Here is an 18,451-nt window from a genome sequence, read left to right as displayed (position 1 = left end):
AATTTAAACATGCTTTTGTCATGTGTGTTTGTGCTAATTAACTAGAGAAACGATGGAGGGTTTTGCATACCCGGAGCCTATAATTTACTGGGAGAAATTGATGCATAAGGTAAAGAATAATTTTAAGGCATATTCTATTCCAATTGCTATTGGTGGGCCCACTCACCCAACTCAACGACAGCGTAAATCTTCACGCCGCACACCATCCGCTAATCACATGCCACATCAGAAATATAATACTCCATATATATATATAATTTTTCTTTTATTATGAAGTCTTGCTTGTACACGGTACACATATATATATATAAACACCACGACAACCCATATTTTGGTTAGTTTCCATTGAAATTTTTAGAAAATCTCCTCAATTCGCCTTCTCCACAGCCCTCCCAAGGTACAATTTCTTTGAATTTTGCTCTTTTTCTCTCTGAATTTCGGATCCGGTTTTCAAATCTGGTTTTACCTTTTTTGCTTATAAAAATTGGATGGTTTTGCATGTGCATCCCACTCCTCAGATCTTGATAACAATTTGCTTTTTTTTTTTTTCGTGTTTGGGTAACTCAATTGCGCTAATTTGCACGGTTACTCTTGTATTCATTCACAAGTTTCTGTGGAGGCCCAGCAGTTTCCTGTTGTCAGTTCGTTATTTTGACTAAAGATGCGATCTTGCATTTGGATCTCTTGGGTTTTTGCCGATTGTTACTGACTTTTCTTTAGATCTCAGTTTGGTCTGCTTTGAATGCTGAGGCTATTTCCACAAACATATTTTTTTTTGTGATTATTGAGTGTATTATTTCATTTGAAATTAATTTGTTTGATTTCCTTTTTTGACTGTGCAATGTATGTTACCTGATTACTTTTTTGAACTTTGAAACCATTTAAGATGCATTAATTTATCATATGCCCCTGACTGCATCTACGTTTAGATGTATTCAAATTTCCATTATTATAACTGTCAAATTGGTGTTTTGGTTGTGTTTTCTTTAGAATCTGCGTATTTGAAAAATCAATCACTGAACTGCATATTAAAATCCATGAACCATCATAAACACACCATGTTTATTACACCACCATGGAATTGGTTAGGAAAATTAAAGATAAAACATAAGGCAGAGAGCTCTAACTTAACCCAAGATAAATGGTTGAGTCGACTCCCACTTATATGTTATTCCACACTTTCATGTGGAACCAATTTGGGATTCGTATCAATCCATCCCCTTTCGAACCAGTTATCCACAGACACTACACGCCATCTGACAAACCAAAATACAAGGCCCACCATCCATTTTCTTCCCCTTGGGCCAACATCTTCGATGGCAACCCTTCTGGTCACACCTTCGGGTAGCCCATGTTCGCCCCGAGTCCCCTACTATTTGTCTACAAATTGATAAACATGATGCCTAACTTAATTCAAAACCTCGGTCAAAGGTAGAGGGTTGACTACCACTTATATGTTACTCCACAATTTCAGGTGGAACTGCTGTGGGATTCGTATCAATTCATGATTTTTTAGTCAATACTTATTTAGCCTACTTTTTGGCTGCTAATAATGTCTTTGTTTGTGAAATAAATCTTTCAACTTCTAAACTCAGAACTCCTCATGTTACGTTTTCGTTCTGTTTTTGTATGCAGACGTGACGGAAGATCTTCATGAGTTCTACACCCACAGTGGTATCCAGAGTTTCCTGCAAATTGGGAAACAAGAGCAGCTTCTTCTTCTGGATTCTCTTTTGCTTGCTATTGAAAATTTTGAGATCTCCAAAAATAGATATCTCATTGTTTAAGGCTGACTCTTCATTATTCTGCACCTTGGGAGGGCTCCAGCTGTCGTGCTGATTGATAATTGGCTATCTGCATCCTGCATTAAAATAATTCAGCATGGTTTCTTCTCGAATCCTACCTTCCGTGACAAAAGATGGCAAGCACAAACCGACCCACCACCAGATACTCTTACCTGTGAGTCCACCTGATGTTGTTTCTTCTGAACAGGTTGAGTTAGACTTTTCTGATGTGTTTGGCCCTCCACCTGTTCATGCCTCAAATGAAGTCAGCTATAAAAATGGTGAAGTAAATGAGCTTGTTTATGATGATCCTGAGGTCATTTACAATCGATCACATTCACTAGTTGGTCCTTCTGCTTGTGTTAGCCAATCTCTGAACCTCAGTGGCCTGACCATTCATGAAACTGAAGAGCAGATAGAGTTTCTGGACTCTGTTATGAATGTGACCTGTAAAAAAGGTCAGGACGCCTCTGTGGATTCTGTTTCTGAGGTCTGTGATAGTATGATGAAGGCCCAAGCAATAGGCCTGGAGGATTTTGAGGTTTTAAAAGTAGTTGGACAAGGGGCATTTGCAAAAGTTTATCAAGTGAAGAAGAGGGGCACGTCTGAAATATATGCTATGAAGGTCATGAGGAAGGATAAGATCATGGAGAAAAACCATGCTGAATATATGAAAGCGGAGAGGGATATATTAACAAAGATTGACCATCCCTTTGTTGTCCAGCTGAGATACTCGTTCCAGGTACATTGCTCTAACAATCCTAATTCTTCCAAGTAATTTCCCTCCTACAATATTTCCAATCCCCTCATTTTCATTGTTTACATTCTTGTCTGCATATTTTTCATAAGTTGGGGTTTGGAAAAGATGAGGAAAGGAAAAATAAGAGATATTTCTATGAATCCAAGGCCTTAAATGATATATCCAATGGAAGAGGCTAACAAAGTCGTTGGCTTTTTTTATATTTTTGAGCTGTAAAATATTTAAATTTATTCATAATTTTAGGCTTTAATTGATGTACACTTTTTTTTATATCTCTTGTCGAATGTGCAGACCAAATATAGACTTTACCTTGTTTTGGACTTTATCAATGGTGGTCACCTGTTTTTTCAACTTTACCATCATGGCCTTTTCAGGTAATTATTTGACTGTTGTAATGTAGTTCTCTAATAGTCAGTATCCATAAGTTCTGAACTCAATTATTAATAATAAAAAATTGCAGAGAGGATTTGGCTCGCATCTATGCAGCAGAAATTGTTTCAGCAGTGACGCACCTTCATGCAAATGGAATAATGCACCGGGATCTCAAACCTGAAAATATCCTTCTGGGTGCCGATGGCCATGTATGATTTTATGGATTGCTTTTTAACATTTGTCGTTGTGACTTCTACTTGTGATGTTGACTTTGTTGCCGCCCATTGTAGGTCTTACTCACCGACTTTGGATTAGCAAAAGAGTTGGAAGGGAATGCAAGAGCGAATTCCTTGTGTGGAACTGTAGAATATATGTCTCCTGAAATTATTCTTGGGAAGGGCCATGACAAGGCTGCTGATTGGTGGAGTGTTGGAGTTCTATTGTTTGAGATGCTTACTGGGAAGGTTACTTTTCCAATTTCATCTTTTAGTTTGACATTTGTTAGTTATACACTTCATGCTTTGTGTCAATATTATACTCTCTCCATCCTGAGTAAAGCAATGCATTTCTTTTGGTTATGGGAATTAAGAAAGTGGTGCTTGGAGAGTTGAGTAGAGAGATAATAAAGTAGGAGAGACAAGAAAGAGAAGAAAGAATAAAGTAGGAGAGAGTATAAGAGTTGATTCTTTCCAAAATAAAGGAAATGCATCAGTTACCTTGGGACATCCCAATAAGGAGTAAGAATCACTTACATATTCTGCTTTGTGTCTAAAACCTTAACATGTACTTACCATTTCAAGTGATTCAGTATATTTTTTGATTTGGCTTATTCTTTACGTGACCTCAATTGAAGATATTGCAGTTTGACACACTCACAAGAAAGTCCTAACATGTACTTATCATTTCAAGTGATTCGGTATATTTTTGGATTTGGCTTATTCTTTACATAACCTCAATTGAAGATATTACATTGGCTAGAGTTGTCTTGGTAGGAAAATAACTTTGTTCTTTCTCAAATACGACATAGTTTTGTCATTTTACCCAAAATTTAGACCGCGATAGCTTTCCATGAACCCAAAAGTTTGAGTTGAACCATAAGTTCTATACCCGGTATACCTCTCAAGGACTTGGAATTGTTGTTCGTAATGTGCTGAAAAGTGTAGATTTGTGTGAGGATGAATTAATTCAGTTTTCTGATAGACTAATGATTTGCTACTTTGTGAAGCAGCCCCCTTTTGTTGGAGGAAATAGGGACAAGATTCAGCAAAAGATAATCAAGGACAAAGTTAAGCTGCCTGGCTTTCTATCAATCGAAGCACATTCCTTGTTGAAAGGGGTAATCATACATATCCATGTTTTACAGTAGTGTGATGCTTACTTTGCCTTTTTGGCCTATTTTACAATCATTTTATGCATTGTGGCATTTTGTACTCTACTTTGTAGCTACTGCAAAAGGAACCAAGTAAGCGGTTTGGTAGTGGGCAGAAGGGTAGCGATGAAATAAAGAGCCATAAGTGGTTCAAGTCAATTCACTGGAAGAAATTGGAGGCGAGGGAAATAACACCAAGCTTCCGTCCTGTGGTTGGTGGAGACCTTTGCATCGCGAATTTTGACAAACAATACACAGATATGTCATTGTCTGATTCCCCTGCTTCAAGTCCTAAAGTCGATGGAAATATGTTCCTGGGTTTCACCTATGTCAGGCCGGCTTCCTCCTTTCTCAAATGAAATTAGCTAGGACTTATTTATGATTAGCTTTTCTTCAACAGATTTGGAGTAAGTTAGGAGGGTTTTATTGTGTGTTTACTGCTCCGACATTTCTTGATACTGTTGACATGGTTGTAATTCAAATTCAAATTCAAATTCAAATTCAAATTCAAATTCAACAATTAATGGATTATTGAATGTTTTAAGAGATGTATATCATTTTATATGTGGACAGATAACATGTTGCATGCTAGTAGTCACTGAAAGCATGCTTCTTCTTGCAACTCCACCTGCATTTCCATGAACACAAGGAATTGAGCATATTGAGTCTGGTGGACTGAAGGGATATGATATGGGATAGAGAAGGATTTTTGGATAGAACTACTGCATATCCATCATCCATGTAGTCTGTGCCTTGGGGAAACAGCTGCCACACAAGGCTGCCGCCTCCGCCCCCGCCTCTCTTGGTCGAGTTCAACACACTCTGGTAAACTGAACTGAGAAGAGCATCGTGGTACGTTAGATTGTAGCCAGGGTCTTTTCTAGACACTCCGAACTCTGTAAACATGACAGGCATTCCCAAGTAGTTCTCAGCATCATCGATATGTGCTTGCGTCCATGATCTCACGAACTCAATGTGAGCATCCGATATTGCTTGGGAGATCCTTCAGCACAATATATAATACAGTATCAGAGGCTGATTTAGACTATGGTTGTATTGTACTAATAAATTCATGTTAGTTACCAAGAATCTGGGTAGATATGAACTGATGCAAAATCAACTCCAAGAACTTGATGGTTGCGGATGAAGTCCGTCCCAACTTGTTGAGCGTAGGTGTTGGGATTGAACTGAACCTTATTCGGGGTGGATTCACCGTAGAAACCTTCAGATCCGATCTGTAGGAGATGCTTTGGATCAATGCTTTTCACATAGACTGACATTTCTTCAATCCAAGCCTGTAACTTATCTCCGGAGGGATCTGATTCACAACGAGGCTCGTTGATGAGTTCCCAAGCGAAAATAGTGGGATCGTCCTTGTAAGTTATGTTTGTTATGGTATTCACTCTGTTGAGCACTGTCTGCAACAAGAGTGTTGGAAGAGAAATAGTAATATTATACTGAATATTTTAGGATTTAATTAAGGTAACTTACCTTAACATGCGATTTGTAATAGCTTCTGAGAGTTGGATGAGAGTAAAAATCATCATCAGATGTCAAATTGAGACCAGCTGCCTTGCCCCACTTCACATACTGTGATTTCCCTCCATAGGCTTCCCAGTTGTTAACCAATGACAATATCAGCCTTACTTTGTACTTCTTTGCTTCACTCACCACAAAATCCAATCCCTAAACATGCCCTTTTGTTAGAAGTAGTTAGTAAGGCTGATATTGAGATTAAGAACCCCCAAGAGAATTTTCTAAAGAGAACTAAAACGATCTAAAACTGACCTTCCGTATTTTAGTTCAGCAGTTTGACATTAAGATTGAGTTTTGTTTTGATCACAATTCTATATATACATGTAGTACCTTGAAAACTTGCTCATCATAAACGTTAGGGGATTTTTGAAGAGCTCTCCACTGGCCATCATTGAAAGCCCAAGTCCTGCACACTGAAAGACCAACAGATGATGCCTCCTGGAACACAGCACTCACCTTTGGCCGTGTCGACTCATCTACCGCGAAAATCATTAGCCAGTATGTGTTGAATCCGTTGACATAGAATGGCTGGCCATCCAGCATGAATTGATTTCCTTTTTTTTGCACCATGCTCCATGAATCTACATGATTCCCTGCATCACCAACAATCTCATGATCCTCCTCTAACTCAGAGATGATTGCAAGACATGTTAAATGGTTAAGTATCAAAATGAGACTCAATGACTTGAACATGTAAGGAATTCCCATGTTTTGAATTGCTATTGAATTTAAGAGATGCTCCAACTATATACATATAGACACAACACAAGACAAGTATTGATCAGAGGGAAATGTTGAGGCTTCCTTGGAAGCAAAGCTGGTTTTTTTTTCTTGCTGTTTTTGGGATTTCTTTCCCTTCAATATGCTTCTACTATTCTTGATAATCGTAATTAAGGCTCAAATAAGTTTAACAATCCTGAAAAGAAAGCTAAGCATGCTGAGGGTTGAATACAAGCTAAGACTTTGCCATATCTTACCTTGAAAGCAGTATATACTTGATGTTCACAGATTATGAGAGAGAGAATTGAAGCTCACTATATCAACTTGAATCGAGAAGGAACGATTTTATGTCTTGATATATTGACATTGGTTATTTTAGTAATTTAAAAAGAATTTATAATGGCTATTGGCTTATTGTTATTTTTATAATATTATATTTCGAAGAAGGTAAAATATGATTGTAACATGAACCATTTTGTTCATCGTAAACATGCATCTTTCACTGAAATATCAAATATGAGACTAAGATTAAAAAAAAGGAAAATTGAAAATCGAAAAGTATACTTAGATCGTCCCCTAAGATTTATCTTCATGCATGGCAAAATCTGATTGGCTAGATGCAATTCCAATGCGTCACATTGTATCGTAGTTGAGCACCTCACATTAGTGATGGCATCCCAATAGCCTATTACTAGGACATTCCAAAAACACCTTCTGTCATGTTACTAGGACATTTCACTGCACTGTCACATCACTAGGACATCCCACTGTACAATAATAGTCTAGCACTAGGACTAGCCGACACCCTAGCCAATAAAACAAATTGAAAAATACGATTAATTCATTTTAATTATTGATGTTTATCAAATATAAAAAAAATGAAGTGCAATGAGTTGTAAATATTAAGTTTAAATATAAAAAATAAAAAAAAATCGTGCCCAGACAAGAGTACGGACGTCCAGTTTCGGGCATGGACGAGAGCTCTGTCCTACTTCGGGACATCCTACCTCTCGTCCTACCTTCAGTCCGCTATTGCGGACGGACTAACCGCTAGTCCTACCTCCTGATTGGGGGGGGGGGGGCAATTATTCATTTCAAAAATATGTTACTCCCGCCATATATTTTCTTTTTCGTTCGTCCGTCAATAAATGCTCATTTCACTTTTACTATATTTAGTAAGTGGATTCTACATTCCACTAAAAATCAATATATAAAAATAGTATTCACAGTCTACTAACATATTCTACTCACTTTATTTTATCACATTCTACTAACTTATTATACCCTCTTTACTTTATAAAGTAACAATTTTTTAAAACTCGTACCGATTAAGATATTTAATCGTGTACAGAGGGAGAACATTTTTGCAACTAGAACTAATTTACAAGCTTCTCACGATTCAACTACTCCTAAGCAAAGCTGATATAGCTCTTAATTAGTCCATTGTATTTTCTGGAAAAGCCGCTGAATTCACGCGACGAATCTTAAACAACCATTAATAATGTGTATTACTACTATTTTAATAAGATTACGTTTTCGGACATTCTGTTCCACTTCCACTTATTGATTATATGCTTCGATGGGACTAACTAATTACTTTTCCACAATATAAATGTGAGTGGACAGATTGAGTGGAAGATTCAGTTATTCAATTTTGACAATAAATTTAATGTAGGCTAGCTACACGATTCGTAAACCATTTCCATATTATTAACCATTACTTTTATTTGCCATATATATACCACACCTTAGATGCGTAAGTACGTAAAAAAATAAGCTTAGATTTTTTTTTGATTATGTATATGTTATATACATATAAAAATATACAAACATGGTATTGCAGAAGTAAAAATGTCCAATTGACAACAACATTATATATATACTCTGTAGGTCCGCGATTTATAGTCTCATTTTACCTTTTTTGGCTGACCATGACCATTCAACTAAATAATTAAAAACACATACTATTATAAAATAAAATCAATATATAAAAATGAAATCCACATTCCACTAATTCATTTTCTCATTTTTCTTCACAAAGTCAAACAAATTTTGAAATTCATGCCGAGTCAAAATGAGACTATAAATGACGGACAGATGAAGTATATAATTAGAAAACACACTTATATATATTAGTCCCTCCATATCATCATAAGAGAGTCGTGCCTGCAGGGCGTCGTCAGTTGGTTCTGGAAGGGTAGATTTGCCTCAATGAGCAAGATTCGAATCCCACAACCTGCAGTGTTGGAGTAATATTTCTCGACCCATTATAGACCTTGAGGTGGGCTTCTTACAGGTTCGTGGGCAGCTAACCTGCCGTTGAGTACTTGATTTACATCCTTCCATATGCCTTGTTGGGCCGAGGTGTGAGGAGCCGTTGGGATTGGGGATTCAATTGATTATATGTTTTTTAAATATAAAAGTAATTAATAATAATAAGATTATTCAACAATAAACTTTATTACATTAGTTTTAGTGAATCCAAATTTGCTAAAAGATACTTGAATAGGATTATAATGAAAGAAAAAGGACATATCACTGAAATCCTTCGAAAAACTTTGGCAACCAGCAATAAAAACTTTAGCAGTAATTGATATGAAAAATTGATATGCAGAAAGATGGAGGTTTGGCGCATGTATTTTATTGAGTAGTGATATAGGCCTTTGCCCCCAACAACCCCATCGTCTCACTTGAGGAATTCCCCCCACTTGAGAGAGGACGAACACTTAAAATTCGGGACTCCTTTGAGAGTGGAATGCCGAGCCGAGAGGGGGGCCTAGCCGGGACGAGGCCGAAGTGGGGTAGCTCGGTGCACCATGGAGCGAACCTAAAGGGAAGCCAACCTCTAGTCTTCGGAGAATCGAGCGGCGAGGTGGCCATCCCGAGGGTTACGAAAGAAAGGGAGTCGGGCCCAACTATCCTTCCCAAGCCGCCGCACACGGAGTGGTCGCACCGAAACCAACACAATTCGGGGGAGGGGACCAGCTCGGGCCCGACCGACACGAACAAGGCCACGGACGATGCGATGCCTTCGGGACATGGTGGTAAGCCGATAACGATGGCAGACATGCTAAAACGCACTCCCGATCCCAGCGGTTCGCAAGTCTTTGAGCCGGAAAAGATTCAAAATATTGGATTCGTGTCCCAATCAAACAGCATCCCGACCATCTACTTCTCCGGGGCGGAGACACAAAAGTTGGCGGCAAGCATCGGCCACGCCATATTGGGTAAGTTCTCTCATTCCATTCCTACGGGGCGTCAAATTCAAAAGACTCTTGATAGCATTAAGTTTCGTTGTGGATATAATTGGAAGTATATTAACCCAAAACATATTCTCATCCAATGCGAGGACATTGCAGACTATGCCCGTCTCCTCGGTAAGCCAAAGGGCACCCCCGTATGGCTCGTCGACCGTCACCCAATGAGAGTGTTTAAATGGTCACCGGAGTTCGATGCATACTGTGAGTCCCCAATTGCGGTAATTTGGTGCAATCTAATCGGTCTCCCAATCCACTTGTTCGATCATTCGGCCCTATTCGCCATCGGCAAACTACTTGGCACCCCTATTCAAGTCGATCGAGCTACGGCCAACAAGACAAGGCTATTCTTCGCTCGACTATGCGTGGAGATAGATATCACAAGGCCGCCTCCCGAGGAGATCATTCTAGACATTTGTGGCCGAGAGACGGTGCAGCAAGTACGATGGGATAAGATCCCATCTTATTGTCAAGAATGCAAACATGTAGGTCATGCGAGCGACGTGTGTTACGCCACGGGCAAAAGGGAACGGCCGGCTAAGAGAAACTACAACACCGTCCCACCAAAAAAAGCCACATCCCGAGGACCAAGGCATGAAAGGGACACATGACACGAAGACAAACGACCCCAACCCCAATGAATGGAGACGTCAAGGGAAGAAAAAAGGAAAGGCGGGTGATCGCACAAGCAACAACTCATTTGGAGTAGATGCCGCCGACACGAGTTGGGAGGGGCCGGATATTATGGGTGACTCGCAAGAAGGGAGGGGAATGCGCCTCGGAACACAAAATATGAGGCTTGAGCTCGGGGATGGGGAAAGAAGAAAATCATCACACCTAACCACCGAGCCACCATCCCCAACGTACGGAGATACGGATGCGGAGGGGGAAGGCCCCACAGTGCGACGATCACCGTCCTCGCATACACGGGGTAGTTCGAGAGGGGGTGCGCGCCATGTATTGTCGAGGGGGCGAGGCTTCCTCTCGGCTAAGCATCACCTGAGCATTAATCAATACTATTCTCTTATGGCTAATGGAGAATTCGACGTTGATAATTGTGGGGATGAGGATGACTCGGCTATGGACATGCATGTGGGGAACGAAGAGGCTGGGGGCAACCTCCCACGTGGCGAGGCAGAGGATCACCCAATGACTAAGGAGCAGCAAATCATTGAATATCAAGGAGGCCTTCATCCCCCTCGGGTACGAACCTCACTTGTTAATAATGTCTTACAATATCATGTTTTGGAACGTGAGGGGAATCGCTAACGCGGCAACCCAAAACGTGTTAAAAAGACTAATCCAATTTCATAATGTTTTGTTTCTTGCAATAATGGAGCCGCTTACAACCCCCGATTCGGACCGGTTTTCTAATGTGTTGGGGCTAAACTTCATTGGCTCAAACGCGACGGGAAAGATCTGGTTGTTTGTGGAAGAAGGATCTACTTTTGATATTGAGTGTGACTCGGAACAACTCCTTCATGGACGACGACTCTTGTCCCATCGGTTCGCTAGCCCCCTAGCCATTTCGGCCATCTATGCCAAATGCACAAGGGCCGTGGGACACGATGAGAGAGCTTGCCGGATCCCTTGATGGAACACCATGGATTATCAGAGGCGACTTTAATACCATCTTATCACACCGAGACAGAATCGGAACCGACACCAACCGGCAAGCTGAGATGGTTGATTTTGTAGAAACAATTGACGACTGCAGGCTCCTTGACCCGGGCTTTGATGGGGCGGAATTCACGTGGGCCAAAAATGGACTTTTTGAAAGATTGGATAGAGTTCTTGTTAGCGAGGCTTGGGCTAGGATCTTCGAAGCTACTCGGGTTATCAACCTCCCACGGATCGCCTCGGACCACGGCCGATCCTAGTACGATGCAAGACACCAAACAACACCAATGGAGGCAAGGCTTTCAGGTTCCAGAATATGTGGATCCGGCATGAAGGCTTAATGGCAGTGGTGCAAAATGCATGGGAGGAACCCACCGGGGCGGGTGGCCTCCTAAACATTCAAATCAAGCATGCTAGAGTCAAAAGAGCTCTAAAGAGGTGGAACAATGAGGCCTTCGGAAATATCCACGCCAACCTAAAGGCCAAGGAGGAAGACATCGCCACGACACAAGCCAATTTCGAGGCAAGGAGGAAGACATCGCCACGACATCACCCGAGAATAGGGTGGCGATCAACAAACACATTGCCGAGTATATCCTACTTTAAGAATGGAAGAGGACTTTTGGCGGCAAAAGGCAGCCTTGCGATGGCTAGCTGAGGGGGGCAAGAACACCCGGTTCTACCAAAGCTGGGTGAAACCAAAAAGAGTCCACCTACGCATTCATTCGATCCAGGACAACGGACAAGAGATTACCAATGAAGTGGATATTGCAAAGTCAGCAGTAGACTTCTTTCAACAACTTCTTGCACCCTCCATTGTGGTCCTTGAAGAGCTGGACCTTAGTTTAATTCAGCAAGTCAACTCACTCGAGCAAGCTGCGGACATTGCTAGGGTGCCGGATGCGGATGAAGTCAAGGATGCCGCTTTTAGTATCTCCGGAGATAGTGCGCCCGGACTTGATGGCTTCTCGGCTAGCTTCTACCAAGCCTGCTGGGGCATCGTGGGGCCGGAGGTTGTGGAAGCGATTGGACAATTTTTCCGAGGGGCATTCTTACCCCGAAGCATCACGGCCACAAGCATTGTCCTCATCCCAAAGAAGGCGACGGCCAAGACTTAGACCGATTACCGCCCCATCAGCCTATGTAACGTCCTGAACAAGATTATCACCAAGGTACTCATGGCTCGCCTCTCCCCTTTCCTTCCGCAAGTCATCTCCCCAAACCAAAGTGGCTTCGTTAAAGGGCGGCTTCTCAACGATAATGCCCTGCTGGCCCAGGAGATGTTCCATGAGCTAGCCCGTTGCTCCTCAGCCCCCAATGTAGCGGTGAAGATTGACATGGCTAAAGCATACAACCGGGTTCAGTGGCCTTTCCTCTTAAAGGTGCTCCGACGCATGGGTTTCCCGGACACTTGACTCTCGCTTATTGAAAGGTGTATTGGTTCGTGTTGGTTCTCGATACTTATCAATGGTGCCTGAAGGTTGTCGCCCGCGAGTGCTCGCTAAGATATGACTCAGGAGCGGAGTGAGCAAGTGTGCACAGAGAAAGTTAATGCAGATACTCGGTCAAGACTCCGCGCTTCTTAAATCCACTGGATCACTAGGTCCAGGAACTCAAGGAACACAGAGTGTTTATGTCGTTGGACACATTCGACTCCCCTTCAACAATTAAATCCCTCAACCCCAAATACTATGGATTAGTATAGGGAAGCGGGGTCGATCCCACGAAGATGGATTCGTGAAGTAGTGCTAGAGACTGGAAACAAGCGGCTGCTGCCACGCAAAGGGTTGAGAATTTTACCTAACTCTAGTCCTAGGCACGAAATGTAAATGCTAGACCTAGGAAACTGTAAACACACTGACAGCAAACATCGTCATGATCGCGAGGTATTAAAATCACTTCCTAGACCGTGTAAACGATTCACAAATTAAGACTAGACAGAGAGAATAAAAGTAGTGGGGACCACGACTCCAAATATAGCAAGTACAGTAAAAGCTGCAAACAACCAATTCATGCCCTGACTAACAACGACATACATTTCCCTAACCGACTCAAGTACGTAAATGGAGAAAACAGAGCACGTACCTAGATTCAAACAGAATATAGAAATCAGGACGCCGGAAACTTGCTACTAATCGGAAATACATCAGATCGACATAAACTAGGCGAAGCGAAATGAAAACACGTAAACTAGGCATAAAATTAAATCAACACTGCTCAGATTCACGTTGAGTGCTCAATCCACTACGGATCCAAGCCACCCGAACTCAACAACTATCAAAATCAACTCCATAACTCCGATTCTTACAGATCTGCTCCGATCAACTCCGAATTCCAACAATCACAGACAATCCTACAATATCAGCAAGACAAAACCCCGATTCATCCACAAACAAGCTCCATTCTCCCAGATCCAACCATGAACCTGCAATAATCCGCGAAAACAACCAACTCCAACAATTCCAACTCCAGAATTCAAGTAAACACAATCAACAAAAAGAAATCAACACAATCAACATAAGCGAAAACGAAACTTGCATTAAGATAAGAGAAATATTCAGCAAAGTACGAAACGGAAATTAAATTGTTTCTTCGCCCCACAGAAGGACGGTGTTACAACCCAATCGAGAACGTGAGAAAGCTAGATGTGAACCCAAGGTGCGTCACCCTGAATCTCCCCTCCAAAAGAACCCAAGTGTGTGAAAAGTGAACTAAGTTACAAGCTGTTAGCGAGGCCTCCAACCGAGAAGGTCCCTCCAGCTTGCATGCTTCTTCCTTTTATAGATGCGGACATAGCCTTCTAGAGTCTTCGTAGAAATCCCTATTCTACCCTTCAACTCCGAGGCTTCCTCCGTCAAGCAATTCTCTTCATAATGTCCACTCTTTCGCCAGTTTCCTAGGACCATGCAAGCGTCCTCTTCCTTTCCTGGATCTAGCGAAAACCTTCACACACCTGGCTTTAAACATGTGTTAGACCCAGCGTTTTCATGAAATGAAATCCCTAGACCGATGCATGAAATTGGCCTTATCATTGCCCCGTCGGGCTTCTTCAGATCAACACGGGGACTAAGGCAAGGTGACCCGATATCCCCTGCCCTTTTTGTGATTGCTGCGGATTACTTATCGCGGGCCTTGGATAAGCTCATTCTTGGGGGAAAGGAGATGGCCTTCAAAGTGTCCCGTCGATGCATTGAGATCAGCCACCTCGCATACGCGGATGACATCATCATTTTTACACAAGCGGCGCCGAATTCCTTGCGTCAGCTCAGAGCATGCCTCGGGGGATATGAAAGAGTCTCAGGCCAATAGATCAGCCTCACCAAAAGCAATTTCTACATTGCCGACATCTATGAGCAATGGGCAAGCTCGATCCAAACGGAAGGGGGATTCACTAAGGGGGACTTCCCATTCCTCTACCTGGGCGTCCCCATTTACCGCGGTGTGAAGCGCACGGACATGTTCTTGTTCCTCCGTGAAAAGATTGCAAGAAGGATATCAGGCTGGGCGCACCGACACCTATCCTTTGGAAGGAGACTCACGCTTATTAAGAGCACTCTCGAAGCGATCCCCTTACACATCTTCCAGGCCATTGAGCCAACGGCCGGCACCCTTAAACAGATTGACCAACAAATGGCCCGTTTCTTCTGGGGCGCTACGAGTGAGAGGAAACGGACCCACTGGATTAGCTGGGACCAAATGTGTCTCCCCACCGATGAAGGGGGCCTTGGGATACGCAGCTCTAAGGAGGTTCTCCGCGTATTTAACCTAAAGCTTTGGTGGCGATTTCAGGAGCAAAACTCCCTCTGGGCGCAGTATATGATGGCTAAGTACTGTTCCAACTCCTCACCACTTGCCTCGAGAATGCCGAGCAGGAGCAGCCCTACGTGGAAGAGGCTCTCTAGAGGCTGGCCCCTTGCGCAACCGCACATGAGATGGCTTGTGGGGAAAGAAGATATTTACTTTTGGGATGACATCTGGCTTGGTAATTCCCCACTCCGGGAACTTAGCCATGATGAAAGGGGAAGGGCAACCACCCGGGTTTCGGAGTTTATCAGAAATGGTACATGGGACGAGCCTAAACTCCAGTTACTCCACGGCCAGGCTGGCCTCCCACAACATATTATTGACCGCATCCTCCACACACCGATCCTCCATGGCGAACAGGATATCTCGAGGTGGACCCTGTCTAAGCAAGGAGACTTCACGACGGCTTCGACGTGGGACACAATCAGATCGCAAAGGCCGGTCATCCTTGGGTTGGGCGACGTTTGGAAGGTGAGACTCACTAATTCCATCTCTATCTTCAGCTGGAGACTTCTCTCCAATCGTGTGTCGGTTGACACAAAACTTCAATGGCGAAAGATCAAGCTTGCCTCCAAGTGCCAATGTTGCCCACACCGACCAAGCATCGAGTCCCTCCAACACCTTTTCATTAAAGGTTGGGGGGCACGAGGAGTCTGGGGCGAGTTTGACACATGGTTTGGCGGCACTTCCCGCCGCCTCCAAATCAACGATACAATCCCAACAAGAATTGGTGTGTGGGCGCAAAGGTACCATCAGCCGAGTCGGAAGCATCTTAGCCGCACCGTCCCCTACCTCATATTGTGGTTCATATGGTCGAAGAGAAACAGGAGCCGGCACCAAGACACACTGTTCAAACCACACAACGTGGTATGGCAAGTCCTCATGTTCATCCGGAACTCTATGGCCAATGGGGGTTTGAATCCGAAGCATTGGAAAGGAGTTAAACTTGGAATTCCCATTCCCCAACAAGCGGAAGTCAATAGGGTGCGGCCCTTAGTCATGCCGATCAAATGGGAACCCCCAGACCAGCCTTGGATAAAATTAAACACGGATGGATCCTACAATGAAGCGAACAACAAAGTAGGGGGGGAGGCCTCATACGGGACCATTCGGACACGATGATTGTACCCTTTAGTACGCCGTTTGAAGCTCACTCAGCGCTGGAGGCCGAGCTAATGGCCATGATACATGGGCTGAACATAGCCATGGAATTAGGCCTACCAATCTGGCTCGAATCAGATGCCGAACAAGCAATCAAATTGGTAAATGGAGTGGGGTGGGGTCCGGCACCTACTCGGCATGCGGTGGCATAGTTGGTCTTGCACAAGCACCAACTCAAGTTCCGAGCAACGTTCATACACCAGGAGGGAAACAAGGCAACGGATTTTCTTGCGAGAATGGGACTTGATAGGAATAACGGATACTAAATGCATCACGACTCGGCACCAAGAGAGCTCAGGGACATCGTTAGAATGGATCAAATGGGAGTGGCAACCATTCGGCATATGCAAGGGAACGGGGAGTAGTTTTGTCCTAAGAAGATGGAGCGCATAGTGTTATAGTCTTGCTTAATTGTACTTTTGTAGGGAGTATGATGAGGTTCGGGCCTCATGGGAGCGGACCGCATACTACTCCAAATTTTTGTAATGGCACGCCAACTTCAGGTGTGGCCACATTATGTACCTCCCTTTTTTTGATATATAGGGATGAGGGACCCGCGAACCCTCCACCGTAAAGGTGTTTGATTAAAAACAAAAACAAAAAATTGTAAATTAGTATTACCCTAACGCGACCCGGACCACGATTATAAGAGCGATTTCACTATAAAGACGTTGTAGTTCACAATACGAATTTGGCACGAAGTGAACCATAACGACATTATAGTGAACTAAATGTTTTGCAGAGTAAATTCTTCACTATAATTGCGTTTTAGTGCACAACACCAATTTGCAAAACACGGAGTGAACCAAAACGTCATTATTGTGAACTAAATCGCTTTTATAGTGAAGTCCATATTTGTTCTCTAGTAATGGATTTTAAATTAGTTATATATTGATCATCACTTTATATTTATTGTCTATATTTATTAGGGCATCCGCAGTGGTCCGGATAGTCCCGGCGGAATTCCCAAAAACACCTCCTGCCACGTCATAAGGACTTCCCACTGCTCTGCCACGTCATACGGAATTCCCACTGCACAGTGGTGGAATTCCCGGCGGAATTCCCGACGGAATTCCCACAACAAACAAAATTCACAAAGTAACAAATTAAACACTTTCCGGAATTAAACAATGTACGGAATTAAAAAGTTCGATACGAATACGGAGAAAATTCAACCACTTTATTTAAAAAAAACATACTTGATTAAAAAAAGTACATTATTTTTTAAATAAAAATCGGCTCCTCACTCCTCGGATTCCCCGCCGTCGGTTCCCTCGCCGTCCCCGCCGCCGCCCCCCTCCCCGTCGCTATCCGACGTCGCATCGAACCCCAAGTCGAGACGCATACTGTTGAGGAAGGGTCTAAGCTTCCGCTTGTAGTGGGGGTCGGTCGCTTGGCGCCATTCCTGCATCCCACGTAACAATGCGTCATGTACGGCGATGCGGGCATATGAGGGGTTCTCGGGATCCGGATCTTTTTGGGTGGGTGCTGCCGATTGGGCCTCGGCGGATCCGCTGGGACTTTCCCTCGACAAACGCGCCACGGACCTTTGCGCAATCGGGCGACGGCGGCGGGCCGAAGATGTGGGAGTGGGGAACTATGCATCGGCGGGGGGGAGTTCAGCGGAACCAGCAATGCTGCTGTACTCTCCGTATGCGCTGATCCTCGTCCGCTTCGGCCAGCCGGATTCCACACCCGCTGTGAACTTGGGCGAATCCTGCACCGCGAGATACACCTCCCAATATTTGAATTCCCCAAAGCCCTTTTCGGAGTCAGGGAACTGCTGGTGAGACAGCAGCTTCACATCCTCGGCGGACATGCCACTGGTTGCCGAGCGGAGGTTGTTTATGTAAATGCCGGCAAATCGGCTGAGCGGCTTCTTCAACCGATCCCACTGTTTCCGGCATTGCTCCGAGTTGTGGAGCTTCCCCGTTGGCGGTTTGAACTGGAGGTAGCTCTGGCTAATGCGCCACCACATCCGGTCGATGTGCTGGTTCACCCCGACGTATGGATCCTCAACCACACAGATCCATGCCTTCGCCATCGCGACACACTCGTCCGAGCTCCA

General features: G+C 43.4%; 2 protein-coding genes across 3 annotated transcripts; one reads left to right on the top strand and one right to left on the bottom strand.

Moving 5' to 3' along the window:
• Positions 1–272: 272 nt before the first annotated feature.
• On the top strand, positions 273–4,837 carry LOC121762074 (serine/threonine-protein kinase AtPK2/AtPK19-like). The gene is made up of 7 exons (XM_042157836.1): positions 273–397; positions 1,636–2,526; positions 2,836–2,918; positions 3,005–3,125; positions 3,207–3,380; positions 4,145–4,252; positions 4,360–4,837. The coding sequence occupies exons 2-7, from the start codon at positions 1,882–1,884 to the stop codon at positions 4,642–4,644; spliced, it is 1,416 nt and encodes a 471-aa protein (XP_042013770.1). The 5' UTR covers positions 273–397; positions 1,636–1,881; the 3' UTR covers positions 4,645–4,837.
• On the bottom strand, positions 4,762–6,878 carry LOC121762075 (mannan endo-1,4-beta-mannosidase 6). 2 transcript variants are annotated; one of them, XM_042157838.1, is made up of 5 exons: positions 6,799–6,878; positions 6,152–6,414; positions 5,777–5,971; positions 5,369–5,703; positions 4,762–5,288 (listed from the first exon to the last, which is right to left on the bottom strand). In XM_042157838.1, exons 2-5 carry the CDS (start codon positions 6,389–6,391, stop codon positions 4,874–4,876), a joined length of 1,185 nt encoding a protein of 394 aa, XP_042013772.1. In that variant the 5' UTR covers positions 6,392–6,414; positions 6,799–6,878; the 3' UTR covers positions 4,762–4,873. The 2 variants fall into 2 exon arrangements, with proteins under 2 accessions (XP_042013772.1, XP_042013771.1); XM_042157837.1 differs by lacking the exon at positions 6,799–6,878 and having other exon boundaries at positions 6,152–6,770.
• Positions 6,879–18,451: the final 11,573 nt, after the last annotated feature.

Source organism: Salvia splendens, chromosome 13, assembly GCF_004379255.2.
Source record: "Salvia splendens isolate huo1 chromosome 13, SspV2, whole genome shotgun sequence".
Classification (NCBI taxonomy): Eukaryota; Viridiplantae; Streptophyta; class Magnoliopsida; order Lamiales; family Lamiaceae; genus Salvia; species Salvia splendens.
Note: the sequence above shows the minus strand (reverse complement) of the source record. Positions and strands in the feature narration are given on the sequence as shown.

What these genes read in the sequence shown, in the direction of transcription:
- LOC121762074 (XM_042157836.1), top strand. Translation starts at nt 1,882, where the DNA reads ATGGTTTCTTCTCGAATCCTACCTTCCGTGACAAAAGATGGCAAGCAC. An exon ending in TTCTGGGTGCCGATGGCCAT is followed by an intron (nt 3,126 to 3,206) that starts GTATGATTTTAT and finishes CGCCCATTGTAG; the next exon opens with GTCTTACTCACCGACTTTGG. An exon ending in TTGAGATGCTTACTGGGAAG is followed by an intron (nt 3,381 to 4,144) that starts GTTACTTTTCCA and finishes TTTGTGAAGCAG; the next exon opens with CCCCCTTTTGTTGGAGGAAA.
- LOC121762075 (XM_042157837.1), bottom strand. Translation starts at nt 6,529, where the DNA reads ATGGGAATTCCTTACATGTTCAAGTCATTGAGTCTCATTTTGATACTT. An exon ending in ATGATGAGCAAGTTTTCAAG is followed by an intron (nt 5,972 to 6,151) that starts GTACTACATGTA and finishes GGGCATGTTTAG; the next exon opens with GGATTGGATTTTGTGGTGAG. An exon ending in ATTACAAATCGCATGTTAAG is followed by an intron (nt 5,704 to 5,776) that starts GTAAGTTACCTT and finishes CTCTTGTTGCAG; the next exon opens with ACAGTGCTCAACAGAGTGAA.